Raw genomic sequence first — 15,603 nt, 5'->3', positions numbered from 1 at the left:
ACACTTTAACGTAGTAGCTGGTTGATAAATATTTATTGATTGAATGAAAGAACAAAGGAATAAGCAAGTCTCACTACCAAAAGTTAAACTTAATGACTTCCAAGTTCCTACCTGGCAAGATTAGAGAACATTTCATTCTAAGGGTATCTGAAGCACCACTGTTTCAGAGATCCCAATTTGGGTCCTAGAATACAGATAGAAACTAATAACGCTAAACATGTTTAATCAATAGTATGTATCATCATATATAAATATACCATATAATGTCTTTTCAACAGGTTTAAAGTATGAAACATTTTTTACAAATGGAAAACACTTATCTACCCCAGAGATAAACAGATTCCTAGAGCATAAAATAAATGTACACACTGATAAATCAGTATCACCAAGTAGAGGGAAAGATGGCAGCACAAGTACACTGGAGATCACAAGGCCTCAGACTTAGTTTTTTTATAGGGATTTTTTTCCCAAGCCATCTTTAAAATACTGGGAAGCAAAAATATTGCCAAAGAGTGGTCTCTACGTGATATGCCTGCTCCTCTCCCTACACGCACCCCCTTAAATCAGGCAGCAAGCAATTACTGAAAAATCACTGTCCTATATTTCATATCCCTATAGGCTACTACTGTTCATACTTCCAGTCTCAATACTAGACACCACAACTCCAGATATTCTAGTAAAAATCTGTCTATACACAGTGCGTACAGTATTTTCTGACTGTACAATGGCATCCTTCTTCACTTTTTCAGATATTTTCGAAAACTGAATGAGCAGTGTCAAAGAGTAGTGATAAATACAGATGAGACAATAAGATAAACACATGGAAAAGACAGAACTAGATTTAAATATTACCCTACTACTTATGCCTATTTGGCCTTCTACAGGCCACTTAACCTCTTCAGCAATTCCATTTCCTCAGCTGTAAAATGGGGATACCATCACCTGCCTCATGGGGTTGTTGCAGGGATTAAATGAGACAGCATTAAACGCCTGGTATGAGATGCTAAATAAACCTTAGTTTACTCCTCTCCTCCTTATTAGGCTACCACCAAATGGGCCAAATTGTTGGGCAAGTTGCAACATGTAAATATAGCAAAAGTGAAGACTGCCAATATGAAAATAATTTCAAATGAGGCTACTTTCCATTCATTCACTCAAAAACTGTTTATTGGGAATCCCTGGTGGTCCAGTGGTTAGGACTTGGCGCTTTCACTACAGTGGCCCAGCTTCAATCCCTGGTCGGGCAACTAAGATCCTGCAAGCTGAGTGGCACAGGCGTTGGGGGGGACTATTTATTGAGCACTATGTCTGGAAGGCACTGTTGCAGAAACTTAGGATATAGCTGTGAACATGACAATCCCTATCCTTAAAGTACATCAAAGAATTCCACTCAAAACAGTGAGTAGGGCTTCCCTGGTGGCGCAGTGGTTGAGAATCTGCCTGCCAATGCAGGGGACATGGGTTCGAGCCCTGGTCTGGGAAGATCCCACGTGCCGCAGAGCAACTAGGCCCGTGAGCCACAACTACTGAGCCTGCGCGTCTGGAGCTTGTGCTCCGCAACAAGAGAGGCCCGCGCACCGCGATGAAGAGTGGCCCCCGCTCGCCGCAACTAGAGAAAGCCCTCGCACAGAAACGAAGACCCAACATAGCCAAAAATTAATTAATTAATTAATTAATTAATTATTTTTTAAAAAGTGAGTAAAGGATTAGAACTCTTATCGCACTGAGTATCCATGTCATCTGGCCCCTATCTTGAACTGATTTATCCTGTTAATAATTTCTCCTGTGTATAACGTGTGCATACTTAGAGCTCTGAAGGTAGGGGCTATGGTTTATTTACCCTCTATTCTCAGAGTCCAATCAACACAATTTTCACATACTAGATCGGCTCCTTAATATGCTATTCATTCATTTAACAAGTATCAATATTTATTAAGCATCTTCTATATGCCAGATGATGCACTAGGCCCTGGGAATGCAGCAGTCGGGAAGAAAATAAGATATAGTACCTGGTCCCAGGGAGCTTACAGCCTACTCTAATAGAAGAGTCTAGGAGAGAAAGACTTTAACCTAAGATATATATTCTACCTCCAGATAAAACTACAATAACAATCTAAAAACGAAATAAAAAAATCTTATACCAAAACACAGTTCAAAAACATCTGAAGTTCAGAATCTTACAGCATATACTCAAAGTATCTAAAAGCTAATACAAATCACAGCATATTAATTTTAACAGATAACTTTTCTATTGTTTGATATAAGCCACACACAATACTTACCTCTCTAAAAACTGTCTAGCTCATACTTAAAGTTAACACATTTTACATATGGTTTTTTCCCCCTAACTCTGTACTTCCATAGAACTTTTTATCCAAAATTCCATCTGCTTTTTACTCAACTCATTTTTCACAAAATCCTCCCCCAGCACAGAGACATAACAGAAATATAAAATATTCCTAGTATAAGATCAAAAACCCAAATATCAAGAAATCAAACTTCATTATGTATGTCCAAAAAGAAATACCAAATACATAATTCAAAGTAATGCAGCACTTTTCTGAAGTGGAACCTTAAAGAGACAGGATCACTCCCCATTCAGGTGCAGACACTGGTTGGGCTCCTTAGTTCTCTTACCATGTGTTAATCCTACCACCTGTCCACCTAGCTTTCAGAGGTTACAGGTTTATCTATAATTAGGTATTTAGAAGACATGCAATCAAGGATGTATCCAAGGAGGGTTAAAAGATTATTTGCCAGGGAAAATGATTTAAGGAATTAATATGCATTCACTTCTACAAGTGTAAATTTCATCCTTGACCTAAAAAACCGCAAGTTTGTATATTTGGACTACAGAAATGGCCAAAAACTGAATTTTTTTTTCACATTTCCTTTTTTTTTTGACATTTTAATTTTTTTTTATTTTATCTTTTTTTAACATCTTTATTGGAGCATAATTACTTTACAATGTTGTGTTAGTTTCTGCTGTATTAACAAAGTGAATCAGCTATGAATTCTTTAAAGCTGCATTTTCAGTTGGATACCGGAGATAATCCTATGAACTCTATAGCTGCTTTGGTTCAAAATTGTGACAGGGAAATTGTTTTACCACATTACTCAGTATCACCTATACGGTGCTCCATATGAATTTTTTTTTTTGAAGGTAAGATTTTTTTTTTAATAAATTTATTTTATTTATTTTATTTTTGGCTGCGTTGGGTCTTCGTTGCTGCACGCAAGCTTTCTCTAGTGGGGCGAGTGGAGGCTACTCTTCTTTGCGGTGCGCGGGCTTCTCACTGCGGTGGCTTCTCTTGTGGAGGACGGGCTCTAGGCGCGCGGGCTTCAGTAGTTGTGGCTCACGGGCTTAGATGCTTCGCGGCATGTGGGATCTTCCTGGACCAGGGCTCGAAACCGTGTCCCCTGCATTGGCAGGCAGATTCTTAACCACTGTGACACCAGGGAAGCCCCATATATGAATCTGATATAAGGAAAAACTTGGTCTACTCTGAGGAACTTGTATTTTTCCCTACTCATCTGAGAGTTATATACATGGTTACATTTCCCTCTCAGACTTCTTTTCCATGTTTAACCCTCAATTTCCACCACTCTGCTTCTGTTACATTGGCAAACGAATGAATGTTGGAAAAGAATAAGTACAGAATGATAAAAGAGCATATTAAAGAAAGATTGAGAGGTTATTTTCTAAAAATAAAATCAAACAAATTGGGCTTCCCTGGTGGCGCAGTAGTTGAGAGTCTGCCTGCCGATGAAGGGGACACGGGTTCGAGCCCTGGTCTGGAAAGATCCCACATGCCGCGGAGCCACAAACTACTGAGCCTGCGCATCTGGAGCCGTGCCTCGCAACGAGAGGCCGCGACACTGAGAGGCCGCGACAGTGAGAGGCCCGCACACCGCGATGAAGAGTGGTCCCCGCTCGCCGCGACTAGAGAAAGCCCTCGCACAGAAACGAAGACCCAACACAGTCAAAAATAAATAAATAAAATTTTAAAAAAAAAACAAATTTACCTATAAAGTTACTTAAAATATGTATTTTGATTCTCTCAACTAAGATGTGGATTCAAAAAGCTCAAAAAACACAAAAAGCTAGTAACAAGCCAAAAGTACCAACAAACAGGCCTAAAAGAGGTAGAAAAAGAGTTGAAATATTTTCAGACTGCTTTCCAATTCTGTGGCTACAGTATTAGTTTGCTGAGAGTGACTCTTAGGTGTGGCAAATAAATGCTAATTACTGACGTTTAGATTAACCTAAAAGAGGTTAAGTTTTATACATGTTAAACAAAAACGCCAAGTATCAATATATAGCAGTAATTATTATACAACTAACTACAGAGCACAAGTCAACTTGACATTAAAGAAGTACAGGCGCAAAAAAATCATTCCAATAACCTACAGAATGTATCATGTGTGTATTTCCCCACCCTATTTTCCCTTTTGGGGGAAAAGCAAAGCTATGACAGATCGTGGTCCTAAGGCTTTTTAGAGCAAATAAAATATCTCTAGACACAGTGGGTGAAATAGCCTAAAAAGAGTCAGGGCCGAGGGGGGGTGTGGAAATCAGCATCAACTGTAAAGTGAAGAATATCACACAAAAATTGAAAAAGGGGAACCTCTTCAATTTATATCGTATCAAGAGGAATACATTTCTTCCTACAAAAATAAGTCCCCTAAAGCAACGGCATGAGCAACCCCATTTTCCACCAAATAAGTCTTTACAGATGACAGCAAATTTCTAAGACACCACAGACACAGAGGGTGCCTTTAGGTACACCAGAAAGGGTGAACCAGGAGGGCTAAATTCTTGTAACATAAAACAAACTTGAAAGGAAGAGCTTACCAAACTCAAATCAACCCATTTCAGAAATATACAACAAGGAAATATACAGCCGGCTTCATAAATATACATCAACTTAAATTCAGAATTGTAACTTATCTTCTTCTAAAGGACCAATCACAACATAGGATTAGTAAATTTCTCGGAGAAAGCAATTAGATCATTCCATCATCTACTAGGGTCAGAACACAAACCTTCTTAAAACTGAAAAACAAATGTTTCAAAGTAAATTTCCACTGGCCTGTTGTTCATGGTCTTTCAATACATTTTAAAAAGATCTTTGAAACAAAGTTTCATTAGTATCCTTCTAGAAAGAGCTCTAATATCTTTCATTCTTCTAGCAATTGAAAAGCTACCGCATGTTCATTTCTACATTAGATTATTGATTCCTTGCCTTTTAACATCTCCATAACAGCTGCTTGACAAATTACCTCACCTTATTCCTCGGGGGGTAAGGACAGCATAATATCCATGAATTCAAAAATGGGACCACAAAATGATCAGTGACAGATGAGCTAATTGATTCACATAAAAGAGACACTGCTCTAAGCCTGCTAGGCATTCATAGCATTATACAACTAAATGCTTACACTCTAAATATTTTATTTGTCCTTAAGGATACAGGACAAACCTTTCTTAAATTACTTCTATTTTAAAATATATGTTAGCTTCAGGAAGTCAGTAAGCTTGTACATGTTTGCAATAATTTCTACAGAAAGTCTATAGTTTTCAGAATAATTATTCTGAATAGTTTGCACAACTTTCAGATTTAGCTTTCTTATTTCAACCTAAGAGAGCTATAAGCTCCAAGGTAAGTCTACTCATAAGCAATTTTTAAAATATTTTCCAGATTTTTAGCAAATTAAAGGCCAATTATATTTTCAAAGATACAACATATTTCAGAGAAGTACAGTAAAATGTCTATTGTATTTGCCTTGGTTCATTCTCATTAGTGTCAGAACAGTATGAGATACAGAGAAAAAAATACACGCAAACATAATCTTGTAGACCCCTACAGAAAATGAAATATTGCTTTCCTCCCCTAAGAATAACAAAATGGTGTGGATTTAAAGGAGTATGTTAAATGAACAATTTCCAGTCAAATTATTCTTAGAAAATTAGCCTCTCTCTAGACAGAAGCAACACTCTCTTTTCTGAATTCATAACCAATCTCGTAACACAACCTTATCAATTCCTTTAAAGTGATAAAACATACGTGCTAGCTTAGAGCCTTACCCTGTAATAAATTTCAAGATCTACCACTTTAAAAAAAAAAAAAAATACTAAATCATCACCGGTCTTCTTCAAATGTCACTTTCGCAGTAGTAGGACGAAGGTGTTAAGTCACCTTTTATAAACTATTCCCAAAGCAAAAATGGAGACATCCAAGACACCAAACAATTTGGAGATGATAGTGCCTACTATCAATAATATTCGACACGTTTCTTTCGACGTGCCGCTTTTGTGACCTGAAGGCTCTACTAGAAAGCTCTACCGAGTCCCTAATAGAATCCTGGTTATCTGGCTGGCTGATTCTCCAGCTAAACATCACTTTTGATCGCTCCTGCCTGGAGAGGCGATAGTGTTGATTTTGTTTTTAAAGTTGGTGTCAGAGCAGCTCCAAACTTTTTTCACCATCCCTGCCTGGCTGCCAACTGGAGCTCTCCGTTCACTTCCTCACAAACTTGAACCACCCCCAAACAGTTTGAGAGTAAGCTGGAGTTAGACACCGGCAGGAGCTCACACACTTACAGGAAGGGTTTGACACCGCATAAAACTTTCACTTCTCCTCTCCAACCCTTCCACCCGGGAACTCTGGCCCTTCGCTCTTGCTCCCCTAGAATTCCCCTCTCAGGCAGGACAAGGACACGGAAAGCAGGCTGTTCTAATGTCCCCGAAAAGACACCCCCCCCCCATAGCCCTCTCCCCTGGACTCAAGTCCTGTTCTTTACACAAAAGAGCGGGGCCAGCAAAGCTGTCGTGGCCCTACCTAGCCGGCTGCCATCCTCCAACGCACCCGCAGACCCGGTCTCCGGCCGCCCGAGCGGTCTCCACTGGAGGCTTGTTGCCCCAACCCGGCCAGACAAAGCCCCAGCGGCCGGGCCGACTCGCAAGCCTCCGGACTCGGGCTGCCGCGCTCTTACCCGGGCCTCATCCAGAGCGACGCCGGCGCCGCCGCTTCCCCCGGCCTTGGCGGCGGGGCAGCTGGCAGCGCGGGTCTTGGAGGAGCGGGTCCGAGAGGAGATGAAATGGCTGCTGCCTCCGGTCGCCCCAGGCTCTACTCCGGCCCCAGGCCCAGGCCCGGGCCCAGGCGACTTAGATCCGAGAAGGCGCAGAGAGCTCTTCCGGGTGTTCACCATGGTCCAGCCAGGAGGACGGGGTCCACGCCGCGCTCGCGGCGCCTGCCGCGCCGGGGAGAGCCGAGGAAGGCCGGCCCGCCGGCCGGGCAATCAGGGCTAGTGGAGCCGGGCCGGGAAAGACAAGACGACCGGGACTCTGCGCAGCGCAGACGAGGACAGGCGAGGGTAGGGCAGAGGAAGGGAAGTCGGCGTGCGAAGGCAGGTAGCGGGAGACGGGAGCGATGCTCCAGGCCGAGAGCTTAGACCCTCCGCCGGCTTCGACCTACTCAGCGGGAGCCGAGCGGAGCCGCCATTTCTGCCCCTTTCTCTCCCGTTCTCGCTCTCGAGCTCCGTGCGTCAGGGCTCCAGCGCCGCAGGGCCGACGAGACCTCTTCCGACTTGGCCGCTGCGGGGCGCTGCAAGGCCGGCCAGCCCTTCCCTTGCCGGCTCTCCCTCCTCTTCCCCCGCCCCTCCAGTAGGCCCCGCCCAACGGCGCGCCGTCAGCGCTCGGCGGCCACGGAAAGGACGCTCTGGGCTGTTTCAGCTCTATGGTTTCCAGGTCTGGCTGCCTCCTAGAAGTGGGGGGACGGGAAAAACCAGAATGCGCGCGGTACTAGCTAGCGAGCTGGAGTCGGTCGTGGAGTATTCGTAGCCTGCCAGGCCTGACTACCCCCGCACCGCCAGCATCATCCCAGGTGGCCTCGATGGAGCGAGGAACGACCCGAAAAGGCAGGGGATGGAGGGGGACGGGTGAAGACGAGGGCGCGGTGACCTGAGTTGGAATCCCAGGGATACCCAAGGCAAGACACTGAACTTGAGTTGTACTTTTAACGGCTGTAAAAATGTGAATGATAACTGAGATAAAATATATCTGTGCCGTATCTGGCACACGATAAGCTTAAGAAAGAGCAAACGCTAGAACCCTGCCTCTTTAAACAAAGCAAGGCACTGCCGATTTCTATAACCTTAGCCAGACCTAAGGCGTAGTCACGAAGAGTGAATTCTTCGTACTAAAGCCTCCTTTTAGCACCGCTGCCCCGCCCGCGCAAGCATTAAGAATACAAAAAGCTGAATACAAAGATATAAAATGTGTGATTTAACTTTCAAAGAAAAAGATTAAGGGACGCAATTAATATGAAAAGCTATGATGTAAGTAGAATTATGTTCATTTCCAAAAATTGCCTAAGAAAAGTTGAAGACTCAAGAAAAGTCCTGTAAAAATAAACAAGCTTCATCAAAATTAGAAATTCCAGCCATCCAAGCTCCCAGTTGGTCAACAAAACTGCATAATGCAATGGGAATGGAAATAGTTTTTCTCTTGGGGAATCAGAATAGATTCCAGGAAAGCAGACAAGTCCCTCTTACACTAATTTGCATACCACACCCTCCCCAGAACACTTCACCCACAATTTAAAACCGGCCTCTTTGGGTGTGGAGACCTCATAATGGAAGACCTGAGTTTTCCTGTGTCAATTACCTATGAGATCATTGAACAGGATAAACAATTTCATTTCCTGCAGAGAGAGGCTGGCTTTAAGTAATATTTGAAGTGTCCTGAAGAGGTGTATGGTATGCAAATTAGCACACAAAGGACTTGTGTGCTTTCTTCCTTTGTTTCTGTGTTTGTATTTGTAGTCCTAAATTGAGAAAGCCAGATTGTTATTCAGGTTATGATAACCTATACCATTTACTAACACCAAATGTTTATTCTAACCCCAATTGCTGTTAGATACTCTGTCAGGCCAGGAAATGGAGATTTTTTTAAAACAACATAGTTCTGGCCCTCAAAGAGGTCACAGACAAGGAGGGAATGGAGACAGGCAAGGAACCAGTAAGCTGCAGAACAATGTGATTAGAAAGAATAAGCCAGAGGGACTTCCCTGGCCGTCCAGTGGCTAAGACTCCCAGCCCCCAATGCAGGGGGCACAGGTTCAATCCCTGGTTGGGGAACTAATATTCCCACATGCTGTGCCAGCCAAACAAAAGAAAGAAAGAAAGAGAGGGAAGGAGGAAGGAAGGAAGGAAAGAAAGAATGAGGCAGAGACCTCTAATTCAAGCAGGGAGCTTCTGAGAGGTGATGACTCCTGAGATGCATCTTGAACCACGAAACGGAGAAAGGAAACATGGACAAGAGAAAGGAAAGCTTGAAAAAGATACAAAAGCGTTGCTTGTTTTACACAGTATGGCCTGAAGAAAATAACTGAAAAAATCAATTAAAATCGTTTTTAAACTTTACTTAAAACTATATGAGGGCTTCCCTGGTGGCGCAGTGGTTAAGAATCCGCCTACAATGCAGGGGACATGGGTTCGAACCCTGGTCCGAGAAGAACCCACATGCCGCAGAGCAGCTAAGCCCATGAGCCACAGCTACTGAGCCCGTGTGCCACAACTACTGAAGCCCGTGCACCTAGAGCTCTTGCTCCACAACAAGAGAAGCAACCCCAGTGAGAAGCCCGCGCACTGCAACGAAGAGTAGCCCCTGCTCACCGCAACTAGAGAAAGCCCACGCACAGCCACGAAGGCCCAACGCAGCCAAAAATAAATAAAATAAATAAATTTTTTTAAAAAACTGTATGAGCTGGCAAGATACTAAGGAATACTTAGACCAAAAACTAAGTCACAGCAGGAACTCAGAAAAGCAAGCAAAGCTCTAAAGACAGCTTTCACTTTCAGTACATTTGCTCAACTCCAGTGAATTTGATCTTCTATTTCCTCTGCCTACAGGAGATAGGAAAGACAGAAGACAAAGTCCAGAACCTGCTCAAGTTACAGAGTCTAACGTAATAACCCTGCAAAATCCTGGTACAAAAAGGATACACCTAAATATAAGGGTGAATTAGAAATCAACCAACTGGGACTTACCTGGTGGCACAGTGGTAAAGAATCCGCCTGCCATTGCAGGGGACATGGGTTCGAGCCCTAGTCCGGGAAGACCCCACGTGCTGCAGAGCAACTAAGCCCATGCACCACAACTACTAAGCCTGAGCTCTAGAGCCCATGTACCACAACTATTGAGCCCACGTGCCACAACTACTGAAGCCCATGCGCCTAGAGCCCGTGCTCCGTGACAAGAGAAGCCACCACAGTAAGAAGCCCGCACACTGCAACAAAGAGTAGCCCCTGCTCGCTGCAACTAGAGAAAGTCCACGTGCAGCAACAAAGACCCAATGCAGCCAAAAATAAATATATAAAAAAAAAAAAAAAGAAATCAACCAACCAACCTTCCCATCACTAATCTCCAGGAAGCTGCAAGGAGAACTGCCTTTCTCAACATTTACACTAAGAATGAGAGGGGAAAAAACATATCCCATAAGAATTCAAAACAACAAACGGATCCTCAGATTTACAGCCTAAAGTCACCAAATCTGATATGTATGAAAAACCTCAGGACGATAATTTATTTATTTATTTTTGATTCAATAATTTATTTTCTATACAGTGACAGCAATGGGAGTAAATACACAAGATCTTTTTTATTAATTAATAAAACAAAAAAGATGGAAAAAAAACAGAAGCAACAAATGAAGAAGACCATAATGCTTATGATACATCAGCCACATGGTCAGAAAACCCATTTCTAAAGAACAACAGTTGCTGGTGTCATGGAGTTTTATTGCGTTCAACAGGGGAAAGGTAGATGATTGGAGTGAAAAAGATCCATCAGCCTCCTGACAGGAACATATTATAAGGACTCTAATCCTTAACTAGGGACTCCTCTTGTCACTTCCTTCAGAGCAGAAGATGCAGGGGCAGGAGGAATTCTCCTTTATGACCTCATGACTTCTTGTGAGACAGATCAGTCCAGGCAGATACAGAGCAAGAGTCTTTGTACCCCACAGGCCACTTGCTGGTGCCCATCTTTATGTTTTAGAGAAGTGCAGAAGCCTCAGGGGGGATGTAGGATCACAAGAAGAATGGCTGCCTGAGCCCCAAGGGCCTTGCGGGGAAGGGAGTACACTATCTCAGCTCATCAGGGTCTGCTACATTCTGAGAATATCACATATTAACTCACCTATCTTTGGAGGGGGCCGGGTTATGGCTCTGACTCCTCTCTGGGGGTGGAGAGTGAAGATGACAAAGGCGGCCGTCTGTCCCCTGAGAGACACAGTAGCAGTATAAGACGAACAGAATAACAAATCCAACTGGAAAAAGGGTTTGAGAAGGACAGGGGAAGGAAGTATGCTAGGGGCACACTTCCAGGAAGCAGAGGAGGTTCCCACACGTGAGACTTCCGTTCTCTTGAAATAACCAGGGTTAACCCAGGTAGAGATATTCCCTTCTGCTGGGTCTAAAACCTTAGGGGTGGCTAGACATGAAGAAAGGAAATTTAACATGGGGAGTGAACCTTATACCCCTGGCTCATCCTCCCAGCCTCCAGAACTGGCCATACCCCCACTGAAGGGTTCCAGCTCCAGGAGGGATGTGAGGTCCTGGTGAAGAACAGCAACAGTGAAACACCTTCACCCAGGATTCAACACTGTGGCCATCTCTGGTGGGGGTGAAAGTGGAGCGAGGGAAGAGACTGGAGAGTAGTCAACCCTCACCGGAGACCTCCAATTCCCTGCATAATCACGAGTCCTCATAGGTCCCACCTCCATGAGCTGCCAGCCGGCCCACCATTCTCCACCCCACCCGCATAAGATTGGCCATATCCCATCATATGTGTGCATGCCTGCACCCACATCTGTAGTATTTTGAAAATCTTCCATCCCAGGGCCTACCGGGAAGGAAGTGTGCCACAGTGAGCTCTATAAAGTTATCAGCAAAATTCAGACACTCTTGGTTCATCCCACACAGCAAGGTGCATCCAGAGTAGCAGCTTGAGCCAGGTCCATCTGTCCAGTCAGGTCCTGAAGATGGCAAACAACACCCTTCCCCCAGCTCCTCCTATGTTATGGAAACAACAGGACATTTTACAAAGATCAAGGCACTTGGGAGAGAGTCAACAGTAACACTCTAATGAAGCAAGCAGACTTGTTGGAGGGGAAGGGAGAAGGAAGGGAAGAGGAGAGAGGACAATGTATTTCTGAGGGCCAGGAAGAGCCTACTCAACAAGACTGAGTTATTTGGATGGAAGGAGCCTGCAGCCTGAAGTTAGCAAAAGAGAAAGAGCAGAAGTAGTGGCCAGAATATCCACAATTCCCCCAAGCCTCTCAGAACCCCACCACCTGGAACACAGAGCAGCAGTCACCATGGAGTCAGGCAGTCTATTAGGCAAAGATGTTGGTAATAAAATCCAGGAATCGCTTAGCACACTGCTCAGGATGGACAGTAGAAATCTCTGCCCCCGCCCCATGCTTGACAGTTTTGGCTGCGTGAGCTGCTTTCTTCTTGGCATCGTACTGTGTCAGGATGTCAATGAGGCCCATGAAATACACCTCCTTCTGAGGGGCCCCCTCAGCACTCCGGATGGCATAGACATCAATGAAGGATTCAAACGCTCCAGGGCCCAGGGGCCGGTGGGAATGGATGTAGCCGCCGATACCCTCAGGGGAAGTGCCATAGGAGCCCACCAGAGCAGGAGGTCCGGTCAGGGCACAGTCCCCATCCCCCTCTGACTCCTCCTCCCGCACAGGCCCCTCCTCCTCCGGTTCAGAGCCGCGAATGACGTCGTGGATGGCCAGCAGAAGGCTGTAGTCCATGATCTTCAGCTGCACTAGGAACTCCACATCTCTCTTTAGCTTCTCTAGAAAGACTTTCTTCTCCTCTTCAGCAATATAAACTTTCTGGTTCTGGTGGAGAAAGTCCATATCCTTAAGGGTGGGCAATTCTTTAACCTTCTCCTTATCGCTGGCTTCCCTGGACACTAGGGAGCCCTTGAGGTCATACTTCCTGTGCACAGGGAGACGGTGGCTAAACATGTTGCGCATCACAAGCATGTAGCTGTCTTCGTTGTCCACGCTAACCCGGTACATCCCCAGGAACTGGGGCAGCAGTGTGTTGCCATGGCACTTCACAATGTACTGATGGTAGTTGGAGAGGTTGCTATGCATGTCAGCAGTGTCCTCACTGGATACTTCTTTGATGACCAGAGTCCGATCATAGGAGATAAGGAAGCGACCATCACTGCCTTCACTTTCACTCGGGGGACTTCGGGTAAGGGACACCAAGTAATCCTGGTCATCAATACCAAATCGATCACGCAGGTTCCTGAAGACCTGGGGACAATACTCCTTGAACTTGAAATGACTGGGCAGATTTTCCCTGCGGAAAAGGTGATTGTTGACCTTGATCTTGGAGCTGGCCTTAAAGTCATCTGGCAGCAGCATCACCAGGGGAGGCACCTGGCTGAGCTCATTGATCGAGTGGGCTACGCCCCACCGGAACACGCCCCTCAGCGGGTCGGCCGCCCGGAACACCTTCACCTTCTGCTGCACGAAATGCTCCTTCTTGGTTTTGGAAGCGAAGCCGAAACCTGTGCCGGAAGCCGCTGTCGGCGCCGGTACAGCGGCCGGCAGGACCGAGGAGGACGCCATAGTCTCCCGCACACCCAACCGAGTGCAGGACGATAATTTAAAGGCTTAAGTCAAAAGTGATCCTAAGCACAAAGCAAAGGCAAATGTAAATTATCTCCAAAAGAATGCAGCTTCAACAGGATATGCAAAAACTCATGAATATGACTCAGTTAAAAAAAAATCATCGGGCTTCCCTGGTGGCGCAGTGGTTGAGAGTCCGCCTGCCAATGCAGGGGACACGGGTTCGAGCCCTGGTCTGTGAGGATCCCACGTGCCGCGGAGCAGCTGGGCCCGTGAGCCACAATTACTGAGCCTGCGCATCTGGAACCTGTGCTCCGCAATAAGAGAGGCCACGATAGTGAGAGGCCCGCGCACCGCGATGAAGAGTGGCCCCCGCTTGCCACAACTAGAGAAAGCCCTCGCGCAGAAACGAAGACCCAACACAGCCATAAATAAATAAATAAATAAATATTTAAAAAAAAAAAAATCATCAAAAATAGCCAACACATACACACACAAAAAGCCAGCCAGCACAAAAGAATAGACAACAGAATGAGACCCACAATTTTATATTCAGATATGTAATATACGTCAAAGATTAGAAAATATAAATAATAAGCAAAAAATGACAGTAAATTTTAAAGGAATGAGATAGAACTTATAAAAATAAAAAGATTAGAGTTAGAGGTGAAGCATGACCTAAACAAGAAAAAAACCAATAACTTGGACCTCATCAAATTTAAGACTTTTGCTCTGTGAATGACCCTGTAAAGATTATAAAAACCACACAACAGACTGGAAGAAAATGTTTACAAACCACATATCTCACAAAGGACTCATTTAAATATAAAAAGAACTCTCAAGATTCAGCATTAAAAAAAAATCCATTAGAAAATGAGGAAAAGATCAGAAGTTATTTCATGTAAGAGGATATATGGATGGAAAATAAGCATATTGAAAGTTTTCAGGGGACTTCACTGGTGGCACAGTGGTTAAGACCCCATGCTCCCAATGCAGGGGGCCTGGGTTCAACCCCTGGTCAGGGAACTAGATCCCATGTGCATGCCACAACTAAGAGTTCGCATGCCACAACTAAGGAGCCCACGTGCCGCAACTAAGACCCAGCACAACCAACTTAAATAAATAAATAAATAAAATATTTGAAAAAAAGAAAGATTTCAACATCATTAACCAATAGTGAAATGCAAATTGAGACCATGATGAGTTATTATTACACACCTGTTAGAAAAACTAAAAAAAATAGTAACAATACCAAATGCTGGTGAAGAGGCAAAGAAACTGGATCATTCATTCATTGCTGGTGAGAATGCAAAATGGTACAGCAAATCCCAATCTGAAAAGCAGTCTGATGGTTTCTTAAAAATCTAAATATACACTTAACAATACCGTCCAGCTATTGCAACCCTGTGTATTTATTCCAAAGAAAGGAAAATTACATCCACATAAAAACCTGTAGACCATAATTCATTGCAGCTTTATTTGTAATAGCCAAAAAAAAAGTCACTCATAGGTCAAAGGTTAAATAAACTTTGGTACATCCAACACGGAATACTACTCAACAATAAAAAGGAATTAACTAGTGATATATACAAAAACGTATGAACCTCAAAGGCATTATGCTTAAGCAGAAGGAAGGAAATCACATATATGACAGCATAAAACAAAATAGAAAGCAAATAATAGAGAAATTAAAAATCAAAAGTTGATTCCTGGGAGTTCCCTGGTGGTCTATTGGTTCAGATTTGTCACTTTTACTGCGGAGGCCTGGGTTCAATCCCTGGTTGGGGGACTGAGATCCCGCAAGCTGCGTGCCATGCCCAAAATAAAATCAAAAATCAAAAAAGTTCATTCCTGTAAAAAGGAAAAAAAAGAGAGAGAAAGAGAGAAAGGAAAGATAATCCACTAGCCAGACCAGTCAAAGGGGGAAAAAAAGCAA

At 44.0% G+C, this 15,603-nt stretch overlaps 1 protein-coding gene and 1 pseudogene across 4 annotated transcripts in view; both read right to left on the bottom strand.

The window, feature by feature from the left end:
* ATAD2B (ATPase family AAA domain containing 2B) overlaps positions 1-9,438 on the bottom strand; it is a 168,324-nt gene extending 158,886 nt beyond the window's left edge. Inside the window, exon 1 of one of the 2 annotated variants that reach the window (XM_082427416.1) lies at positions 6,997-9,438. In XM_082427416.1, the coding sequence (XP_082283542.1) occupies positions 6,997-7,212 (216 nt within the window). In that variant the 5' untranslated portion in view covers positions 7,213-9,438. The remainder of the gene's footprint in view (positions 1-6,996) is intronic. The other variant, XM_082427415.1, reaches the window with a different exon arrangement.
* Positions 9,439-11,941: 2,503 nt separating this feature from the next.
* Positions 11,942-14,127, bottom strand: LOC309644078 (phosphatidylinositol 5-phosphate 4-kinase type-2 gamma pseudogene; annotated as a pseudogene). Of its 2 annotated transcripts, none has more exons than XR_014268627.1 (2): positions 12,383-14,127; positions 11,942-12,078 (listed from the first exon to the last, which is right to left on the bottom strand). The product of XR_014268627.1 is annotated as a phosphatidylinositol 5-phosphate 4-kinase type-2 gamma pseudogene (transcript). The 2 variants fall into 2 exon arrangements; XR_014268628.1 differs by having other exon boundaries at positions 11,968-12,078; positions 12,360-14,127.
* Between the last annotated feature and the right edge of the window lie 1,476 nt (positions 14,128-15,603).

This window comes from Balaenoptera physalus (assembly GCF_965194825.1).
Source record: "Balaenoptera physalus genome assembly, chromosome: 15".
In the NCBI taxonomy this organism is placed as follows: Eukaryota; Metazoa; Chordata; class Mammalia; order Artiodactyla; family Balaenopteridae; genus Balaenoptera; species Balaenoptera physalus.
This window is presented reverse-complemented; position numbering and strand designations above follow the sequence as displayed.